Below are 21,004 nucleotides of genomic sequence, written 5' to 3' on the forward strand. Positions count from 1 at the left end.
GCTACCCCGGAAGGGGAGCCCACATCCCCACCTCCCTACGCAGCCTCCCCAGCACCCCCAGGGAAGGGGGGACGGGTGGAGGGTCCTGTGCGAGGCCGTCGCGTTGCTGCAGCAGGACGCTGGGGGGCCTCCCCTCCCGCAGGTGCGTGCGGGCGAAGCGGGGCCTCAGCCCCCACCCCACCATCCCCCTGCGTCCGAAGCCCCTGGGGAGAGGCGCCCGGGAGGCCAGCCCGCCGCCCAGCAAGTCCGAGGTGAGGCGGGGCACAGCCAGGCTTTCAACCCGGGAACACACAGGGCTGCCGGGTGGGTGGGACTGCCTGGCAGGGAGTAACACAGGCCACACGCTTTCCAGCAGCTCGTTTTCAACTCAACAGACGTGACGCAATCCTTCACGGACCTGCTTCTGCTGACAGCAGTGAAATCACTCCCGGTGGCACCTCAGCGTCGGCAGTGACTCTGACACCAGCCCTCTGAGGCCAAGACCCGTAGAAAACCACCGGGGTTCCGGGCGGAACTCCCCCGGGATCCAAAGTCCAGTCCGACCTGCCACAAGGCTGGGGTGGAGCCCATCAAAATTCCCACCAGAACTCTGGGGACGGGGACGCCAGCACTCTAGGGTCAGAACCAATCAGAACTGAGCCCCCGACCACCAGGATCCCGGGGCTGGAACCCTTTGAAATTCTTTTTATTATTATTATTATTTATTTTCAGCTGTGTTGGGTCTTCGTTGCGGTGCGCGGGCTTCTCATTGCGGCGACTTCTCTTGTTGCGGAGCATAGGCTCTAGGCGCGCAGGCTCAGTAGTTGTGTTGCACAGGCTTAGTTGCTCCACAGCATGTGGGATCTTCCCGGACCAGGGCTTGAACCCGTGTCCCATGCATTGGGAGGCGGACTCTTAACCACTGGTCACCAGGAAAGACCTGGAATTCTTTTATTTTCACTTTTATTATTTACCAAAGTCACACGTGTACCTAGTTTAAAAGTCAAAAGACTCAGGACAGAAAATCCAGGTCCCCTCCCAACCCCACTCCCACGTCCAGAGCAAACCCTTGCTGATTCTTCGCTTACCCTCAGGTTTCTGACGGGCTTACATCATTGTTTCACGATCTGTGTGTTTTCATGGGCTACTGATTTCTGACTGAGCAAGACGACGACCCAGCCACGTTCCCTCCTGCAGGCTTCCCTCCCCGACACGGTCCCGGGACAATTTTCAGCCTAATTCAAAGTACACCGTGTAGTGACTACACTGCCTCTTTGCACAAGATTTTGTGTTTCCTTCGCTTGCTTGTTAGTGTTCTATGGACCTATTAAGAATTCCTTCTCCAGCTCTGTGGCAAACCCTCTCCGTACGGCCAAACGCAGGAGGTGTGCTCTAATCCCATTTATCTCTTGGGGTGGTGCCCCTGCCCCTCAGCGCCCCACGACTGTCTTCCTGCAATCTCCCTCGGGCTGGATGGACTGCGTCCTTGACCCGTGTGCCCCTCGCTGGTGTCCATGCACACGGTGGCAGAGTCCACCCCGAGGTGCCTCCTGACTGTGACAACTGTGTGGGACGGTATGTGACTACAAGTGCCTGTTTCTACCTCACCCGGGACCGGCAGTTGGGCTGGGTATGGAATTCCAGGCTGGGGACCACGTCCCTTCAGAACCCTGAACGCACTGTTCCCGTCGTCTAGCTGCCCATGCTGCGTCGAGAACTCTGAGGTCCTCCGTTCCTAGTCCTTTGAACGTGGCCGTTCTTCCGGAAGCTTTGCAATCTTCTCTGTATCTCAGGTTTGAAATTTCACAGCTAAGTGCTGCAGCAGGGTCTCTTACTCAATCACGGTGCCTGGGGGCACATTCAGACACAAGGGGAGTCTTTAACTCCCTCCTGGAGTTCTGGAAATCCTGGTTTCAGTCACTTTCTCTCTCCCATTCTCCCTGTTCTCTCCTTCTGCAGCTCAGATCTTCCACTTTTTCTTCTCTTTTTGCTCCCATTTGTCATCAATTTGTAAAAATTTTTGCTCTACTTTCTGGGATATTTCCTCTGCTTGACCACCCAAACCTCACAACTGAGTTCTTAAAATTTCAACTACAATACCTGTCTTCACTCTCTGACGACATTACAGAGTTAGGAGTGCAGGTGGTAGGACTTCCCTGGTGGCGCAGTGGTTAAGAATCCACCTGCCAATGCAGGGGACACAGGTTCGATCCCTGGTCTGGAAAGATCCCACATGCCATGGAGCAACTAAGCCCATGAGCCACAACTACTGAGCCTGCGCTCTAGAGCCCACAAGCCACAACTACTGAGCCCGTGTGCCACAACTACTGAAACTCACACGCCTAGAGCCCACGCTCCACAACAAGAGAAGCCAACGCAATGAGAAGCCCGCGCACCACAATGAAGAGTAGCCCCCGCTCGCAACTAGAGAAAGCCCGCGTGCAGCAACGAAGACCCAACGCACCAAATTAATTAATTAATTTTTTAAAAAAATCAATCATAGTCCTACATACTAGGGATTTGCAACTAGAAGCAGAATTTAAAATAAAAAAAAACAAAGGAGTGCGGGTGGTGTTTTGTTTTTCGGTTTTCTTCTGCTCTGTACATTGTCTTTGATTCCGCCAAGCTCCTTTTGCTGCTTTTTGTTTTGTTCGGTTTTTGCAGGTCTCTGTCCTTCACGTTGGAGACGTTAAGATCTGAAGACCTTGAGTCCATCCACAGGTTAAGAACGAGCCACCGGACGCAGCCATCTGCGTCCAGGCTTGTCCAGGACAAGGCTTGTTGACTGCAGGGCTTCATGTGTCTGTAAACACAGCCCAGCCTGGGTGCCCTCACAGCTGAGATGGGAGATGCCCACACGCAAGTATTTGTAAGTCTTTTCTTTGGGGTCAGTTTCTCCAGAGAAGATGACTCCACTCTCTGTCCTGGGGGACCACAGGTATCCCAGAAGCCAAGGAGGGGAGGGCGCTGGGAACCTCCCTTTCAAGCATGTAGCTTTCATTCGACCCCCATTTCCAATTCAGCACTGTACCCCAGCCTGTAGCTCTGCATGGCATCCCCAAGCCCACAGCTTCTCTGGATCAACTTCCCCCAAAGAAACCCGTCTTTGTAACAGCTGCCTGCTCTCAGCCTCCGCGTATCACGGCGGCCACCCTGAGGGGCATGATTCCTGGGGCCCTGCAGCGAAGGGGTTCACGTGCTGGCTGCGCTGCCCTCTGCTGGCATTAGGTTCTCTACCTGCTAAGTCAGCTAACACTGAGCCACCACATCTGAGCTTCCAAACAGTCACCACCTCTCCTTCTCCCTGGGAGGAGGGCCTCAGAGCTTCCTACTCCTCGAGCGTCACGTAGTGAGGTTTGAAGAGGAAGCGGCGATGAGCAGGCGTGCTCAAGTCTGCCCCACGGGCACTCTACAGGCACCGGACGTCAAGGTGTCACAGCCGGGGTCAGTCCAGCTCCCTCAGAAACAGCAACAGCTGCGCACCTGAAGCTGCAGCCCACGGAGCTGCCAAACCAGCCGGGCCTGGGGTCCTGCAGGCCCCTCACCAGGGGTGGGATGTGCTAACCCAGCAGACACTGAGAAGGCCTCCAGGACGCGCCCCTTGGAAAGGAAGGAGCAAAGGGAGCTGCTCTCCTTGAGCACCTCCCCATCCTGGGAACATTCACAGGGGCTGTCTCAGCTCCCGAGACAATCCTGACACTCAGGGGACACGGAGCCCAACAAGGACGGGCACAGCTCCCGTCTCAGGCTGCAGTGGACGGGAACCGGGACAAGAGGCCCAGGCTGGCTCACACGAGGCGCCCTGCAGGCCCCCAGGGACAGCTGAGGACAGTGCTCAGCGTGCCAGGCGCTGTGCCAGGAGCTCACACGGCCCCTCCCCATCTGAGCCACACAGGCCGCTCAGCGGCCTCTGCCGCCACATCTCACACACGACAAAGCAGACTTGGAAGCGAACTGCCTGGGGCCACAGACGCGAGTGGGCTGTGAACCCAGGACCCAGAACAGTCTGACTCCAGAACCAGAGTGCTTCGACACACCACACCACACCACATGCACGCACGCACACACACACGCCACGCCCATGTGCCCCCCACACACATACACACAGACACCACACGCACGCAGCACAGACACCACACCCATATACCATACACACCCCACACACACGCACACACACACCCCCCACACATATACACACACACCACACACGGCTCACACAGCAAGTGGGCAGCAAAGCCAAGGCCACAAGCCACACGTTCTCATTTCCAGGCTGAAGCTCTAACCGCAGACCCCACCACTTCCCAGCTGCGGATGGAGCAAGGGTGAGACAGAGGGAGGCGGGGCTGCACCCTGGAAAGTGAGCCTGGCCTGTGCTCTGTGCCCTGCTGGACACAGAGGGGAAACAGACTTGTCTACTGGGTGTGACTGTCCCTCCTGTGGGGCGATGCCAGATGCTGTGACACAGCTGGACTGACGGCGAGGCTGCCCATCCCCAGACAGCCCTGGCTGCCACAGTCCCTGCTGCTGACGCCTGGCATCTGGGGCCCACATTCCCAGCCGCGCTCTGCAGCGACTGGGGGGGCCTGACGAAGCCACCAGGCTCCAGCCTTCAATTTCCTTAGGGTGAAATTCTCCCGGGCCTTGAGCTCTCGGGTTCCTGGGTTCAGAGATGCGGACACACACTCAGGACCCCGCACACAGCCCCCTACCGAGAGGCTGCTGATCCCTCAGGCAGAGCGGGCGGCTCCCCCAGGAGGGAGAGGCCCCACCTCCAGGAGGGTCTGGCAAAGTCTGGGAAGGCTCTTCTTAAACAGCAGCCTTCGACCTGGGACCCAAAGGACAGGAGCACGGACCAGCGAGATGCAGCGCATCAGGGAGGGGCTGGGGGTACAGCGGTAGGAGCCCCAGTTCTCCACCCTGCCCCACCCACACTGTCTCCCTGAGACTTCACAGCCCCTCCCAGAAGAGGGTCCCCACGATCGCGGGCACGGCAGGGACTGGCTGTAGCCAGGGAGGCGAAGGCACAGAGCTTTGCACGCTCCCACTTGCTCTTCTGTGCTTCTAGCATTGCCAAGGGAAGGACACTCCCAGCCTAGCCTCCTGGTCCAGGGACACCTGATGAGAACCGCCCAGCCGCGACCAGCCTGCTGCAGGGCCCCCAGGCAGCCCGCAGATGCACGGGCTGGGATCAGGACGGCGGACCCTGGGCTACAGTAATAACCGCTGTCTTTAGGCGCTGAGTCTGGGCGGTCTCTTACACAGCCACAGGCAGAAAATGCTCCGGGTGGAGCCGGAATGAAAGAGAAGAAATGAAATTAAGGGCTAGCAGCGTATCAGGCTTTCCACGCCCATCATCACGTCCGGTCCTCCCAGCAGCCCAGAGAGACACCACCCCATCTGAAAAGGAGCACACCGAGACTCAGGAAGGCTGAGCGCCTTGCCCCAAATCGGATTCAGGCCTAGGTCATTACAACGCCTCCTCCAGCGGACCCTGTCAGCGCCCACCATCCCACCTCGGCGCCCTGGAGCGCGGTGGGCAGACCCCACACGAGGAGCTCCTGCACCCGCTCTCCCTGGGCCCCAAGCACCCTCCACTGCTGGGAAGCGGGAGCTGACGGATGAGGCCCGGCCCCCACCTCTTGAGGGAGACCCCCGTGCTGTGCCCACCCGTCTCCCGAGGGTACCGCTCCTGGCTTCCTCTTTGCCGCACCTCCTGAGACCACCTCCCACCTCACTCCTCCACGCCGAGCCTCGCTTCCAGGTCTCCAGGCCCCAGGCTCACGCCCTCCTCGTGCCGGGCCTCGCCCCTCCCATGGGGGAGGCAAGACCACATGGGCACGAGCTTCAAGAGGCCACATCTGAAATCCCGGCTCGGCCGCTTCCTGAGGCCTGGACCCCAGGAAGACTCAGCCCGTCCCAGCAGGTCTACCCACCACACCCCAGGGGAGGACCGCCCACGGATCAAACGCCAGGACCCACGTGCTGGGGTCCCGGAGCCAGCCCCCGGGGGCTCTGCCCCCAGGACCCGGGCCCGTTTCTCCTCGGGCCTCAGTTCCTCACCTGATAAGGGACATCTCTGGCCGTGAGGCTCTGAGGATGACAGGACACCCCCCCCCCGCCCCCGTTCCCGGCACAGAGACGGGCCGCGCTCTCAGCTCCCAGTCTGCCTGAGGCTTGAGAAGGATCAATGCAGACTCGAGCATCTGTGCCATCACCCCGCCCACGGCCTGCCGCTGGTGGGAGTGGGGGCCCAGGAGACCCTGGCTCATCCCAGGCTGAGCTGAGCCTCATGAGAGCCACCTGGAAGCCCAAGCCTCTCTGGCTCTCCAGCCCCTCTGGGAATGACTTGTGTAGCTTCCGGAAACCCCAGGAAGTCTGCAAAGCATGTTTTGGGGGGGCTTCTGCCTCCTGACGGCCCCTGCACTTGCCCTAACGTGCTCCAGAAGCCCCAGCTGGATCCCCACCCCCTGCTAACAGCAGAGCATCACTCTGTCCAGACCCTGTCCGACCCCCCAGAAGCTGCAGACATGCCCACCGCCTCACCTGACCATCAGGACAGCGGGAAGCAGTGCCGCCCCAGCCAGGGTGCAGAGAGCTGGGAGGAGCGCGGCCCAACACTAACCGGCAACGGCCAGACAAGCTGCCAGGCCCCACCCGACTCAAGTCCGTCAGAGAGCTGAAGCTGCGGGGCAGCCAAGAGGCTGGAACCCCAGGAGGACGGGCCAGGGGGAGGAGAGGCCAGGCGCCACGCACGCAGGAAAGAAGAATCCAGCTGGAATTTCCCCAAGGTGCAAAGGCTGACGGCGGGCTTGCAGAGCAAGAGACACAAGGGGAGAGCTGGGACCAAGCAGACGCTCTTCTGCAGACCTACTAGGTGCTCGTGAGAAGGACAAGGGGTGGCAGGGTGGAGACAGCGTTCCTCAACATCATGGCTGCAGGAAAAGGAAAGAAACCTGCTGGGACTCTTCTCCTCTATGGGAAGAACGCATTAAGCCACTGGGGGAGGGGCAGCAAAACCTGTTACCCCCCAGGGCGCTGGTGAAGACCCAACACGCTGGAGACTGGGTGAAAGAAAAGAACTCTGCCCCTGCGGGAGAGGTAGGAACTTGCCCCTGGGCTCTGAGACCCCCAAATGCTGAAAGAGGAACAGGAAACTCTTTCCTGCGCAAGACCCACCATCAAAGCAGAGCTGGCTGCCACTAAGGGCGTCACTGAGAAAGCCCTACCAAGACCCAGGAACCCAGGGCCTGCCTAAGGCTGCAGCTGGACCAGGTGACAGAGGACCTCCCCTCTCAGCCAGCAGCAGAGCAACCAGAAACAGCAGTCCACCCCTGAGGTAGGGGACAGGGTGTGGGGAGAAACCCCTCTGAGACTCAGACCAAAAGCTGAGGGTAGGGCAGAAACACTGAGGAAAGACCCTCTGGAAATTCAGCTTCCCACGCGAAGCACAAGGTGATGCTATAGGAATTAAAACCAGTCGTCACTCAAGTGCCCAGAGGGACAACAGAATCCAAACACAGCCCTCCTCCTACCAGACTGACTCACCACCTACACTAATGGCAAGAAAAGCCAGGCCCATTTCCAAGCATAAATACAACTGACTCCAATCTCTAATGTGGGCACACTGTGTCCAGCATTCAATCAAAAAGTACTACACATTAAGAAAAGGAAAAAAAAATTATATATATATATATATATATACACACACACACACACACACACACATATATATCCCAGTCAAGAAACAAAACAATCAACAGAATCAGACTTTAAAATTAATCTGATTAAAATGTTAAAGGATTTCATGGAGAAGATGGACAAAATGCATAAACAGATGAATATTTCAGCAGAGAGATGGAAGCTACCAAAACAATGAGATACTAGAGGAAAAATAAAAACACAGTAACAGAAATACAGAATGCTTTCAGTGAGCTCATCAGTAGACCTGACACAGTGGAAGAATCAGTTAACACATTACTGACTGGGGGATTTTTGCAGAAACTAATGTCTGTGGCCATAATACACCTCTGGTCAAAAATGTGTTGAGCTGAAGATTGGTCAACAGAAATTACCCAAGCTGAAATACAAGGAGAAAAGAAGGGTGAAAAAATAGAATATACAAGAGCTATAGGATAGTATCAAACAATCTAACACATGTGTAATTGGAATCCCAAAAGAAGAGAAGACAGAAGAAATATTCATAGGGATAATGGCTGAGAATTCATCCAAAAGTAGAAAAGGCATCAAACCATAGATCCAAGAAGCTCAGAGAACCCCAAGCAGAATAAGCATCCCCCTCCCTGAAAAAATACATACCTAGACACATAATATTCAAGTGCTGAAAATCAAAGATAAAGAGAAAATCTTGAAGGCAACCAGGGGATAAAAAGGGCCATTCCAAAAGGAACAAAGAATCACAGCTGACTTTTCAACAGAAGCGATGCAAGCCAGGAGACAATGGAGTGGCAGCTCTAAAGTGCTGAAAGATAGGAGGGAGGCACGGGAGGATGTTCAGTCCCACAATGAACTGATGAGAGGAGCTGGAAAATGGGAAGTCCTCATCAGGTAATCAGAGGGAAGGAAAAGGAGAGGAAGAGAGGGGAGCGGAAGAGCACACCAGACAGAGGGAGAAAGACTGGAGGGAAGAAGGAAGCAGGCGTGTTCAGACAGTCCTATGTGGCTGGTGAGAAAGGGGGCAGAACAGGTGAAATCAGACCACAGGACGATGGGCTACAGAGTGGAGTTTACCGTTGACTGAAGGCAATGGGGGGGGGCAGTGAAGAGGTGTAACGAGGGACTGCCCGAGGTCAGGTTTGTGTTTCTAAGAGGTCACCTCCGCTGCAGAGTGAAAGGTGAACCAAGGGGGGAGGCCATGCAATAGTCCAGGTCAGACAGGAAGGGTCCCATGACTGTCTCGAGGGCTGAGGGCGCAGACGGACCTGAGAGCTTTTACTGGGTGCAGGAGCCACAGAAGCAAGTAACAAAGTGCACGTGGGGGCGGAGGGTGGGGGAGTGCGGAGGAGCCGTCACTGTCTGGGGGAATGAGAAATGAGAAGCCCGGATGAGACCCTGGAGCTTAGAGTGGGGCCGGGGGTCTCTTCCTGTTCCACTGGTATCAGAAAGATGCTCCTCCCGGAGGCCCTGCTCCTTCCTCCAGAATCCCCATACAGCGATGAGAAGAATGTTCCCCTGGCCAACCCAGGCGCTTGGACTTGCCCCCTCCTTCCCCAATTGCAAGCCCTCTTCATTATGTGCAAACATGCTGAGTAAGAGCGAAGGGAAGGAAGGGGGAGGAGGGAGGGAGAGGGGAGAGGGGAGAGGGGAGAGGAAGTCGGCAGTTGTCCTGCTCACACCTCCTGGTACCTCTTCAGGCGTCTGCACGCTCTCCCGGGGGGCAGGGAACTGAGCGCTGGGTTGGGGAGCACTCATCACCCTGTGTTGCTGGAAGGGAGGGACGGTCACCCTGATCTTGGCACAAACGTGAGCTCAGGGTGGGTGGCAAGTCCCTCCCTAAAACCTCGCAGGCTGCTTCCTGATCCGCATTTGAGACCAGGCTCCTCCCCAGACTGTGGGAAAGTGCAGTGCAGTAACTGCATGTGAAAACCTGGGGAGCGTCTGGCACAGAATGCATGCTGGGTGGGCGCCGGTTCCCATCCCCACTGTCCCTCTGCCAGCTCTTCCCGTGGCTGCTTCCTCTCCACCATCTACAAGTGAAAACTGTACGCTCACATGCCGATACCACCCTTTCCCCTCACTGGGCCTGTTTCTATCCAAAAAAGGAAACAGTCGCAAGAACACAGGACTGTTCTGAGGCTCAAACAAGGGAGAGGGAGTAGCTGCGATTGGTAATCCCACCTGCCCTCGTGGCCGGCTCCCTGCCCACCTCCTCCATGCAGGCCCCCAGTGATCCTCCTCCTGCCTGGGCCCCTGACCTGACCCTGGGAATGACCACCCTGGCCTGTCAGACGGCTTTCGGCATCAGGGGCCTGGCTTCCCAGTATCACTGCAGGCTCCTTGAGGACAGCATCACCTCATTCATGACACTTCCCGAGCCCCCCTCTCCTGGGCATGGTGACACACACAGTCAAAGAAAACGAAGAGCTCTTCCAGCCTGGGGCCTGTGGGCCTCCCCGCCCCAGGGTGTCTTAACATTTAAGACTTACATGAACCCATCAGGCCCAACCCTCTCATATTTCATGAGCAAACGGCAGTCGCACAGTGACAGGGCTAGAGCTGGCGCCAGATGCTCCCCCCTCCCCAGCAGTGATGCGCTGCTTCCCTCCTCATCAGTGGCAGGAGAACGAGGATGCACTTCAAGACAGGTGGGAACCAAAAGGAAAGGGAAGTCAGGAGGTGGGCGCTCTGGCCGAGCCACGGAGCATGTTCCAGAGCCAGTCTCCACGACCTCGGGGACCCCGGGGGCAGACACAAGACGTCTCCCAGACACAACTGGGTTCAACACTCAACATCCTGGGACCAAAGAGGCTATAAGAACGGATGACGACCAACAAGCGACAATGAGAAGGGTCCCCCTCAGAAGGCACAAGGGGCTCCCACTGCTGGCATTGCGGTGTGAACCAGCGTGAGGATGGACATAGCTGACATCCGTGCTGTGCAACACGAGAGCCACTAGCCATGCGGCTCCTGAGCTCGTGAAATGTGGCGACTGCCACCGGGGAACTGAATCTCTAATTTTATTTCATTTCAATTCATTAAACTTCAATACCCACCTGTGTCTAGAGGCTCCTGTATCAGACAGCACAGTCCTAACCTGTCACCCGAGCTCAAACGTCAGAAACAGAAAAAAGTTCTAGAAGTAGTGGAGTGCTGTGGGAAAAAAGCAGGATCCACTTATTACTACCTTTACCACCAGACGTCCCCTGCCCTGTGAACCCCAGTTCCCCACCAGAGGGGGCAGGGTGGACAAGGGACCCTGGGGCCACCTGCAAGTTCACTAAGACCTCCTAGACTTGGGCACTGGAAACCCAAGGGGCCCCGTGGTCCCCTGCAAGGCAAGGAGGGGCCTCTGCTAGACCTGACTACTCACCCCAGTCCCAGCACCGACCACCCTACAGCTGCCTGTCCCCCAGCGGACTGAGCGCTCACTGAGGGCAGGCACCAGATGGGACTCTGCTCTGCACCCCCGGCACCTAGGAAAGCGTCTGGGCACCGCGGGCGCTCAGGGAGTGAAAGCTGGCATCAACAGCACGAGCCTATCCTGTGCTTACGGTGCATCCGGGACGGGACGAAGCCCTCGCCCATCATCTCACTCATCCGCACAGCCACCCGGCAAGGCGCTGAGGTGGTCTCTCCTATCCCCGAGGAAAGCCCAGCTCAGAGGGGTGATGTCATCTGTCCGGGGCCATCCAGCAGGTAAGTAGCACAGCTGTGTTCAAACCCAGGCCCTCCAGCTCCAAAGCCAGGCTCTGAGTCTCTCAGCACCAGTGCCCCCTACAAATCCACCTGGTGGGGAGGAGAAGTGGGGGAGGGAAGGGACGGGAAGGGAGAGGAAGCGGGAACTGGGCCACCTGAAGTTCACTGACTCAGACCAGTGACAAAAACCCTAACATCCCAAAGTGCCCTGCGGCTTCCATCCCAAAGCGCACAAGAGAAGGTGGGAGCCTCCCTCCGCCTTGAGGCCCGAGTCTGGCTGTCCTCCTCCGGAGGGGAAGGGGCAAGGCTGGCTGCGGGCCAGGGGACCTGACTAGACTGACTGTCCTTCAGCAGCTGTGTGACTCTGAGCAAGTTCCTGCCTTCTCTGAGCCTCTGGATTAACATGGCAGAGCACCTGGCACACGGGACTCGCCAAGGGGCCGCTTCATTGTTCCTAGGGCATCCCAGGTCCCATCGCAAAGCGTGAATGGCCTGTGTTCAAAGTAACAGTCCCTCCAAGGATCCCAGAGCCAGAGTCGCCTCTGCAGCTATGCAATTTATGATGTGGATTTCACAGCAGGGGAAGAACGGGCTCAGAATCACCCAAGGGCGACGACTTGGGAGAACCCAGATCCTGCCCCCGCAGACCGCCCCTCCTGCTGCATCAGCTGCCGCTGGAGATGACTTCCAGGGCCCTCGTCCTCTGGTTGAGAGAAAACCTTTCGGGCAGATCTTTGGGACCAATTCTTCAGTCCCCTTCATGATCATTTCGTGTAATGAACTTTACAGGCAGTGTGGGTTGGGGGAACGGGGGCTCTTCAGAAGCACTGGTTTCAGCTAGTGCAGGTCATCCTTCCTGAGAAAACTTCTCACCTATCCTGTCACCATCCCACAAACTGGATGAGAAGGATGGACTGGGCCAAGGTCGAGAACCAGGAAGAAAGCAAAGAAGGAACAGAAGATACTGGCCTACACAAAACCCAGGACTCTGCTTCTCCTTTACTCCTGGGCTCGTGGTCAGCTCAAACAAGCCTCATACCGGGCACGTGAGCTTGAGCACGTAACTTCACCTCCCAGAGGCTCCGTGCCCGACCTGTGAAAGGGGAGACCACCTCTGATCAGAGAGCTCTGAAGCGAGTTTGCTGCGATGACGAACACACACAGAGCGACACAGCACGGCAGGCAGTCAGCTGTGCAGTTACTACTGTCATTTGCTCCTGGCTTACGTAGTTCTAACAAGGGAGTCTTCAGGTTGCCCAGCCCTCAGGTAGAAGGTAAAAGATAAAAGGAGCAGGCAGGGGGCAGACGGACAAACAACGAGGGCCTGGAAAGGCTATAAGGTCTGTGGAAAACATTTTTTAAGTTTTAAAAAGGAGGCTCCCTGGGGCTCTGTGCAAAGGGACCCCACACAAGGATCTCTGGCCACCGTTGGATTCTCCGTCACCAAAAGAAAGAGCCACATGTTTACTCTCCTTGTGAAAAACTCTAGGATATGTTTTTGTTTGTCTCTGAAAGATGCAAGTTACAAACAAGATGTGAGTTTTGGTTACCTAGAAAACTTCCTTAAACCTACACCTCATTCCCCATCGAGGTGCCCAGAAAGAACCCCAGCAGGCCCCCAGTGCAGGGCCCCTCTAAAGGATCCCCCAGAAGCCCCAAGTACATGCTTTTCAGCTAAGCTCTAAGCCTGGTCCCCCCGCAACCTGCCAGCTACTTAACTTCTCACCCTCCATCTCCTTGCCATGAAATGGAGGGAGGACACAGAACCACAACCGCTCATCTGCAATTCCGAAATCCTCAAGAACACCCCACACCAAGTTTCTCACAATTCATGTGGAGGCAAACCCTGCCCTAAACTAACATGAGACAATTTTTAGTCTTTATTGATCCCACTTAACGTGAGGGTTCAAAGTACAGCCCCACCACACCCAGCTGGGTGGGGGGGTGGTCTTACATGTAGGAATGGTATCTGTGGCTCTAAAATCTGACCAATTCTGAATCCCCATACCTCCTTCCTGTCCTTCTTCCCAAGGCTGGCTCAGCAGCACCTCCAGACTTTTCCCCACCCTCCACTGACAGCCCCTTCTCCAAGCTTCCTCGGAGGACCGGGCGTACTCCTCGGGTGTCTGGGACCCTGCACAGCTGGGACAGCCAAGTGTACAGCTCTTCCCGCAACCTACCACCCTGCTCCTCCAACACGACCTCCAGGCTGCCCCCCTCCACACCAGGCGTCAGACGCACTGCACTGTCTGGATTCAGGCGTCTCCCTGCCTCTCCAATGCAGCGGCAGCAATCGAAACCCGCAGGAACGATCAAACAGGAAAGCTGCTTCTTTTCCCTACGAACCTCAGAGGGCAGTACACGATAATGTCTTATATCAGGTCCCGGGCACAGACCAGCCTGGCTTTAAATCTCTGCTCTGCCACTCATCAGCTGTGTGACCTTGGGCAAGCAACTTCCCCTCTCTGAGCCTCAGTTCCTAGACTGTAAAGTGGGGATGATCACCTCTACCTTACACGACTGTCATGAAAATGACATCAGTTAATGCTGGGACATGTGAATGCCCTGGGTTCTGCCCGACACCAGGGTGATGGAGGCGGCCCTGAAACAAGGGAACACACCAGGCACGCATTCCGGGCACGGCCAGTCCCATCCCCCACCCGGTGCCCACGCAGGAAATGAGGGACGCACACAGCCCTGCTGCCCCTTTTATCCCCTTCCCCAGATCACCACCAGGACTCTGCACTCATCAAAGGCTGAACCGGGCCCAGGAACAGAGAGGTTAAGTGACTGTCCAAGGTCACACAGCCAGCTGGACAACGGGAGAGGAAGCAGGGAAGGGTGGTGGGCCTGGGCCTATCCTCCTGGCAGCTCCTGCCAAACCGGCTCCATCCCCACGGGACGCTAGCTGGCCATGGGCACCGGGGCCCACCTCCAAATACTGGTTTCCCCAAACGCTGGCCGACCACCCCCCACCCCGCCCGGTCGGGTTCTGGGCACCGCGCCCTCGCCCTCCGCCCCCGACGGGAAGCCCCCGGCGCTGGCGCATCGTCTACGCGGGCGCGCCGCAGAGCCGGGCGGGGTCTGCCCGGGGCTCACCGGACTTGGGGTAGGTGACGATCCACACGTCGCTGGGCCGCACCGGGAAGTTGGCGATCTCCTCCATCTTCCCGCGGCAGAAGGGCGGTAGCCGCACGCCATGGAACTCGAAGTACTTGCTCTCGAACTCGCCCGGCGTGCTGGGGGTCTCGGCCTCGCTCTCCGCCATGCCGCCGCCGCCGCCGCCGCCACAGCCCGGCCCCGCAGCCGCGCCGCCCGCTCCCGGCCCGCGCCCCTCACCCGCGCCCTCAACCGCGCCCGCCACCCCCAGCCGCCGCGCGGCGCTCTGCAGGCGTGACGTCACGGCGCCGCCCGGCCCGCGCCCCGCCTCAACCGGCGCTGGCGAAGGCACTCCGTGGCCGTGACGTCACGACGCCGCGGCGCCCAAGCCGGCGTGGAAGCTGCGCTCCGCGGGTATGACGTCATGGCCCCGCCCGACGCGCGCCGGCTGCCCTCCGCAGACTTGCGGTAGTGGGGCCTCCGGGCCCGACCCGCCCCACACCCGGCAGCAGCCACCCACCCGCCCCGAGGGCCGACCAAGACCTCAGTCCGCCGTCCTCCTCCCAGCCCTCCGTCCACATCACCTCCATCACGCGTACATTCACTAACCTAGTGACTCCGTCATTCAGCAAGCGTTCAACACAGAAATACTCCAGCTAGAAGTGACCTTGAAGATTAATTCATTTATTCAACAAATATTTCGGGAACATCCGATCTGTACCAGACTCTGGTCGAGGTTCGCGACCAGTGAGACTGGCTCCTCTTGGAGCTTACATTTGTGAGCAACCGAGATAATTTCAGATCGTAATGGGAGCTGTGAATGAGATGCTTCACAATATCCTGAGGGCGGAAAGGGGGCTGTTAATTGCAGATTCCCAGGGCCAAGCCGCAGACCTCCGGCTATCCAAGGCTCTTGGGATCGTGCCCCGCAAATCTGCATTTCAAAAGTACTTCTTATGCAGACCACATTTTGAGAACAAGAGGATTCTATAGAAGCTTTAGTACAACCCCTCAACCATTCAGTCAAGAAACAGATGCAGGCATACCTCATTTTATTGTGTTTTGCAGATGTTCTGTTTTTTTACAAATTGAACGTTTGTGACAACCCTGCATTGTCAAATGATGGTTAGCAATTTTTAGCAATAAAGTACTTGTTAATTAAGTCATGTACATTCTTTTTTTATAAGAAATTATGCTATTGCACATTTAATAGACTACAGTACAGTGTAAACATAATTCGTGTGACTAGCTTTATGGCAGTATTCACCTCATTGCAGTGGTCTGGAACCATTCCTGCAATATCTCTGAGGTATGCCTGTATTAAGCACCTACTGTATGCCTAGGGGAACACAAAGATGAAAATGATAATGTCCTGGTCTAATTCTCTGAGGTTCAGTGTCCCTGGCTTTGAAAAGGGAACAATAATCTCTACCCCTAGGTACTGTAGTTGAGAGGACAGAGGAAACTACACCAGCAAGGATCCAGAGCAGAGCAGGTGGACAGGACCTACTTGCTCTCTCTCCTTCTTCCCCTGGACTGAGACACTTGCAGTCTGGCAAGGGGGCCACACACGTGGGCTGAGAGGCGTGGGCCACATGTACACGGTGGATGGAGAGAACAAGGAGATCATTAACTCACCCGTGCCCCCTGCAGTGGAAGCGCAGAGCCCTAACCACTGGACCGCCAGGGGAAGTCCCAAGGATGTCTTTACAAAAATGAAAGAGAAGATTCCAAGCACCAAGACACTGTTAAGAACAATTAGGTAATGGCACAAAGACAGGTAGCCAAAGGCTAGAGGAATTGAGTGAATGAATGAGCTGATGTCTCAGGTGAGGTTCTCACTATGGAAGAGCGAGGGAGGACGCTTGCTCTTTCTAGATTGGGGTCTCAGGTATTGACATGAATTTATTATTTGAAAAACTATCTATTTCTTATCTTTGCTGAAAAGGACTTTAGGTTCTGTATTCCAGCAATAGTAGGCACAGTCAGTGTCCAAATCTTGGTTTCTAAATACTTCCCACCAAAAGGAACCAGGATTTCTTGGAGAAAAGACTAATTCCACAGCTGGGCAAAGAAAGTGCAAGATGAGCCTAAAATATCTTTGGGGCAAAAAAAAAAAATAAGAAACTGTTTAAAATGATGGGAATAGGTCAAAAGAACGCAGGAGCTAGTCTGAAAGATCAAATGAGGAGCACTTTGCACATGTTAGAAAAGAATTGGAAACAATTCAAATGTCCATCAACATTAGGCTGGATAAATTGTGATGTATTCATACAATGGAATTCTTACTACATAGTAATTTAAAAAAAGAATTACTGGTATATGCAACAACACAGGTGAATTTCACAGTCAAAATGATGAGCGAAAGAAGCCAAACACAAAAGGCAATATGTTCTATGATTCCATCCATATACAATTCAAGGACAAACAAAACTAATCTACGGTCAGAGGTCAGAAAAGTGTTTAATTTGGGGCAGCGGGAGGGGGTTGACTGGGAATAGACATAAGAGTACCCTCCAGAGTATTGGAAACATTATATCTCGCTCTCAGTGATGGCCACAAGGTGATATACGCATAAGTATAGATGAATATAGATGTGGATATAGATACAGATGCAGACACAGGGTCTGCTTCATGGTCATGCAACCAGGGGAGTCAGAAGGGCCCTGCACTTGGGGTTTAATGCTCTGTGTGTGGTCAGCATCTTAAAATTCTTAATAATTTTATCTTGGAACTTGTGCTTTATAAATGAAGTCTGATGATCAATGAGGCATGTGCCGAGGGCTTGGAGCCTTGGCTCATGGGAGGTCCCACCTCCTGCCACCTTCCAAGGTCTTGACTGTTCACTTCTCTGTTCTCTAGTGTCCCAACCCCATGGCCATGGGGACTTGGGGCCAGCGCCAAGAGGGTCAGGTCTGTTGTTGACACCCCATGGCATCTCAGAGTGGGGCATGATAGAAACCATCCCTGTCTTTCTCTGTCCTAAACTGGCGGCACCCTGGTACATTTGGTGGGTGAATCAACAAAGGTGAACCTCTCTCCCACCATCAGTTCAGGTATCCATTCCTCTGGTGGGGATGTTGCAATTCCCTTGGGACATCAGGCCAGTGGGAAGGGGTGATGCCTGGCTTGAGGTCTTCGCTCCCAGCCAGGGCAAGATGCCTCAGCCCCACAGCTGACAGGAGGACATGGACAGCCAATGGGCTGCTCTGGAAGTCATGGGCTGGGTCCCCCAGGCTCCTGTGAAGGTCTGCAGGTACCCCATGAGTACTCCGGTTTTGGAGAGAGTGGCATTAAATAGAAATTAAAAACACCATGATAGGCTGAGAGATTGTGGAAGAAAGCAAAAAGTTTTATATTTTAGTAATTTTAATGGCATGTTTTAATGCCATTACATTAACGGCTCTACATTTTAATCTTGCACTGGGACCTGCAAATTATGTCCTATAAAGTTGTACATGTCAAAAAATTATTGAGGCGTACACAAGATTTGTGTATGTACTCTGTACCTAAATAACAATTTACTTTGTGTATGCATATCTGTATTTAAGCTAAACAAAAATATTTTTAATGGGTATACGTTAAAATGAATTAGGAAAGGAACAGTGGGAAAAAAGAACTTCCATACTGAAACTAAGAAAAACAAATGAATGAATGAGGAAAAAAGAAAAAGGTCTTTTCAGTAAAATGGCAACTAAGAAATATAGAAGGAATGATGGAGTTATAAAATCACCATTTTGCAGTCATAATAATAATAATGAATCAGATAAGTATATCATGTGAAGCGAAAACCATCAATGGGTGAAGGATCGTCGGGGAAAATGTATCTTTCCAATCTCAGCGCATCTACCCACATATTACTTATCAATAACAAAGGAAAAAGGATAACTTTATAGAGAAGAAATCTGGCAGACACCATGTTTACCAAATGATCAAAATTAACATCATCAGTTTGCATGGCAAACTGACACCTGTGCCTCCTGATATGATGTACTGAGAAGGACACAGAATCACTTATGTGGTTTTCCCACCCAAAATTCATATCCTGAATCTAATAATGAGGACAAAATACAAGACCTAAGCCAAGGGACAGTCTGTAAAACAACTGACCAGTACTCTTCAAAAATGTCGACGTCATGAAAGACGAAGAAAAGTTGAAAGAACTGTTCTAGATAAAAGGAGACTAAAAATAATCGACAAGGACGTTCCTGGGACAATTTGCAACATATGAATATTGACTCTATATTAGCTGGTAATATTATATTAATTTTAAATTTCATGAGTTTTGAAACTGTACTGTGGGTATGTAAAAGAATGTTCTTTTTCTTGGGGGTTACATGCTGAAGTATTTGGGAGTGTATAATTATGTCTGCAAATTATTTTCAAACGGTTCTGCCGAAAAAAAAAAAAGTAACAATTATGACACTCTGAGTGCATGTGTATATATACATTGAGAGAGAAGGAAAATGTGGCAGATGCCACAGTTGGTGAATGTAGGTGATGGTATAATTTCATTGTTGTATTAGTTTTCTATTACTGCTGTAATGAATTACCACAAACTGAGTGGCTTAAAACAACACGAATTTATTATCTTACAGTTCTATGTAGGTCATATGTCTAATGCACGTGTCACTATGCTAAAATCAAGGTGTCGGCAAAGCGCCGTTCGTTTCTGGAGGCTCTAGGGATGAAGCCAGTTTCTTGCCTTTTCCAGCCGCTAGAGGCCGCCCACTTCCTTGGCTCGTGGTCAGTCCCTTCCTCCATCTTCAAGGCCATAAATGCCGGGTTTAGTCTTTCTCACATCATATTACTCTGATACTGACTCTCCTTCTATCTACCTCTTCCACTTTTAAGGTCCCTTATAATTATATTAGGTCTACCCAATAAATAATCCAGAATAATCTATTTTCAGGTCAGCTGATTAGCAACCTTAATTCCATCTGCAACCTTAATTCCCTTTGACATATAGCATATTCATAGGTTCTGGGCATTGGAACATGGACATATTTTGATGGGGGGAGGTTTTATTCTGCCTACCACGGTTGTATTACTTCTTGTACCTTTTCTTTGGGTTTAATTGTTTCAGAATAGAAATCTAAAGAATTTAACGTAGAAAACCCTGTTTTCTGTTAATGTAGAAAACCCTGAGAACTCTACCAAAAAAGCTACTAGAGTGAATAAATGAGTTTAGCAAGCTCATAAGACACAAGGCCAACAAACAAAAATCAATTCTATTTCTACATACTAGCAACAAACAATTGAAAATCGAAATTTTCAAGATACCATTTGCAATAGCATCAAAAAACATTAAGTGCTTGGGAATAAATCTAAGAAAACGTGCAAGATTTGTATAACAAAAGCTGCAAAACATTGAGGAGATAAATTAAAGAAAACCTAAAGAAATGGAGACATATACCCTGTGCATCAGTTGGAAGGCTCAACATTGTTAAGATGCCTGTTCCTCTCAAAATTCATGTACAGAGTCTATGCACCCCCAAGCAAAGTCCCAATGGGCTTTTTTGTAGAAATTAACAAGCTGGTTCTAAAATCTATATGGAAAAGCAAAATAATTAGAATAGTCAAAACTATTTTGAAAAAGAATAGCAAAGTTGGAAGGCTCACACTACCACACTACCTGATTTCAAGACTTACTATAAAGCTATGTACCTTAAAACTATAAATCAAGACAGTGTGGGATTGGCATAAGCATAGACATAAATAAATGGAAGGACGGAGAGCCCGGAAATAGACACACATATATATGATTGATTCATTTTTGACAAAGGTATCCTTAAAGAGCAGGAAATAGAAGCTTCTTATGAGCCAAAACTGTCCACCAAGGCCTGGTCTTCCCCATGGGTAGTGAATGTCCCTTATCAGGGGGTATTTAAGAGGCTGGATAGTCTTTTGTCCTGCAGAGACTCTTCCTAAGTAATATGGATCTGGAAGTTCCCTGCCCTCTGAGATCCCTAAGGCTGCGGCTGCAAAGAGGCAGGGAAGCCGGCGCCGGCCGCTGTCCGCGGTGCTGAAAGCACCCAGCTCACCAGATCCTAACGCCCTCCCAATCTGGCACTCTGGGTAGCCACAACACCCAGGGGCCCTGGTTGTGCTTTGTTTTATGTTCTATGTTGATGCATATTTTCCTATTTGTATGCACTATCAAATCTTTAAGGTTACGTTCTCTTTTATTAAGGAAATGTCAAACAAATACAAAATTAAAGAGTATATTACGATGAACTTCTATATCAATGTGTACCCATCACCCACTGTCAACTGTTACCAACTCAGGTTTCATCAGCTCTCACCCACCCCTCCCCACTCAGATTATTTTGAAGCAACTCATGTATTATATCACTTCTTTCACAAACATTTTGACAGAGATCTCTAAAAGATAAGAACTCTTTGAAAACACATTCCCAATACATTAACACAACTAAAAAGCAATGATTATTTCTTAACATCACCAAATATCCAGCTAGTGTACATTCTCAGATTTATGGGTGGGATGCTAATCTCAGAGGGTTTGAGGTATCTGTGGATGCCTAACGCGGCC

General features: G+C 52.9%; 1 protein-coding gene across 2 annotated transcripts in view; it reads right to left on the minus strand.

The window, feature by feature from the left end:
- The window catches only part of SULT4A1 (sulfotransferase family 4A member 1), a gene marked incomplete at both ends in the record, with an annotated part of 30,695 nt that extends 16,075 nt beyond the window's left edge, over positions 1 to 14,620 (minus strand). For both annotated transcript variants that reach the window (XM_082666278.1, XM_082666279.1), the window contains one exon: positions 14,452 to 14,620. In XM_082666278.1, the coding sequence (XP_082522404.1) occupies positions 14,452 to 14,620 (169 nt within the window). The remainder of the gene's footprint in view (positions 1 to 14,451) is intronic.
- Positions 14,621 to 21,004: the final 6,384 nt, after the last annotated feature.

The sequence above is a fragment of the Grampus griseus genome (assembly GCF_964374135.1).
Source record: "Grampus griseus genome assembly, chromosome: 11".
Lineage (NCBI taxonomy): Eukaryota > Metazoa > Chordata > Mammalia > Artiodactyla > Delphinidae > Grampus > Grampus griseus.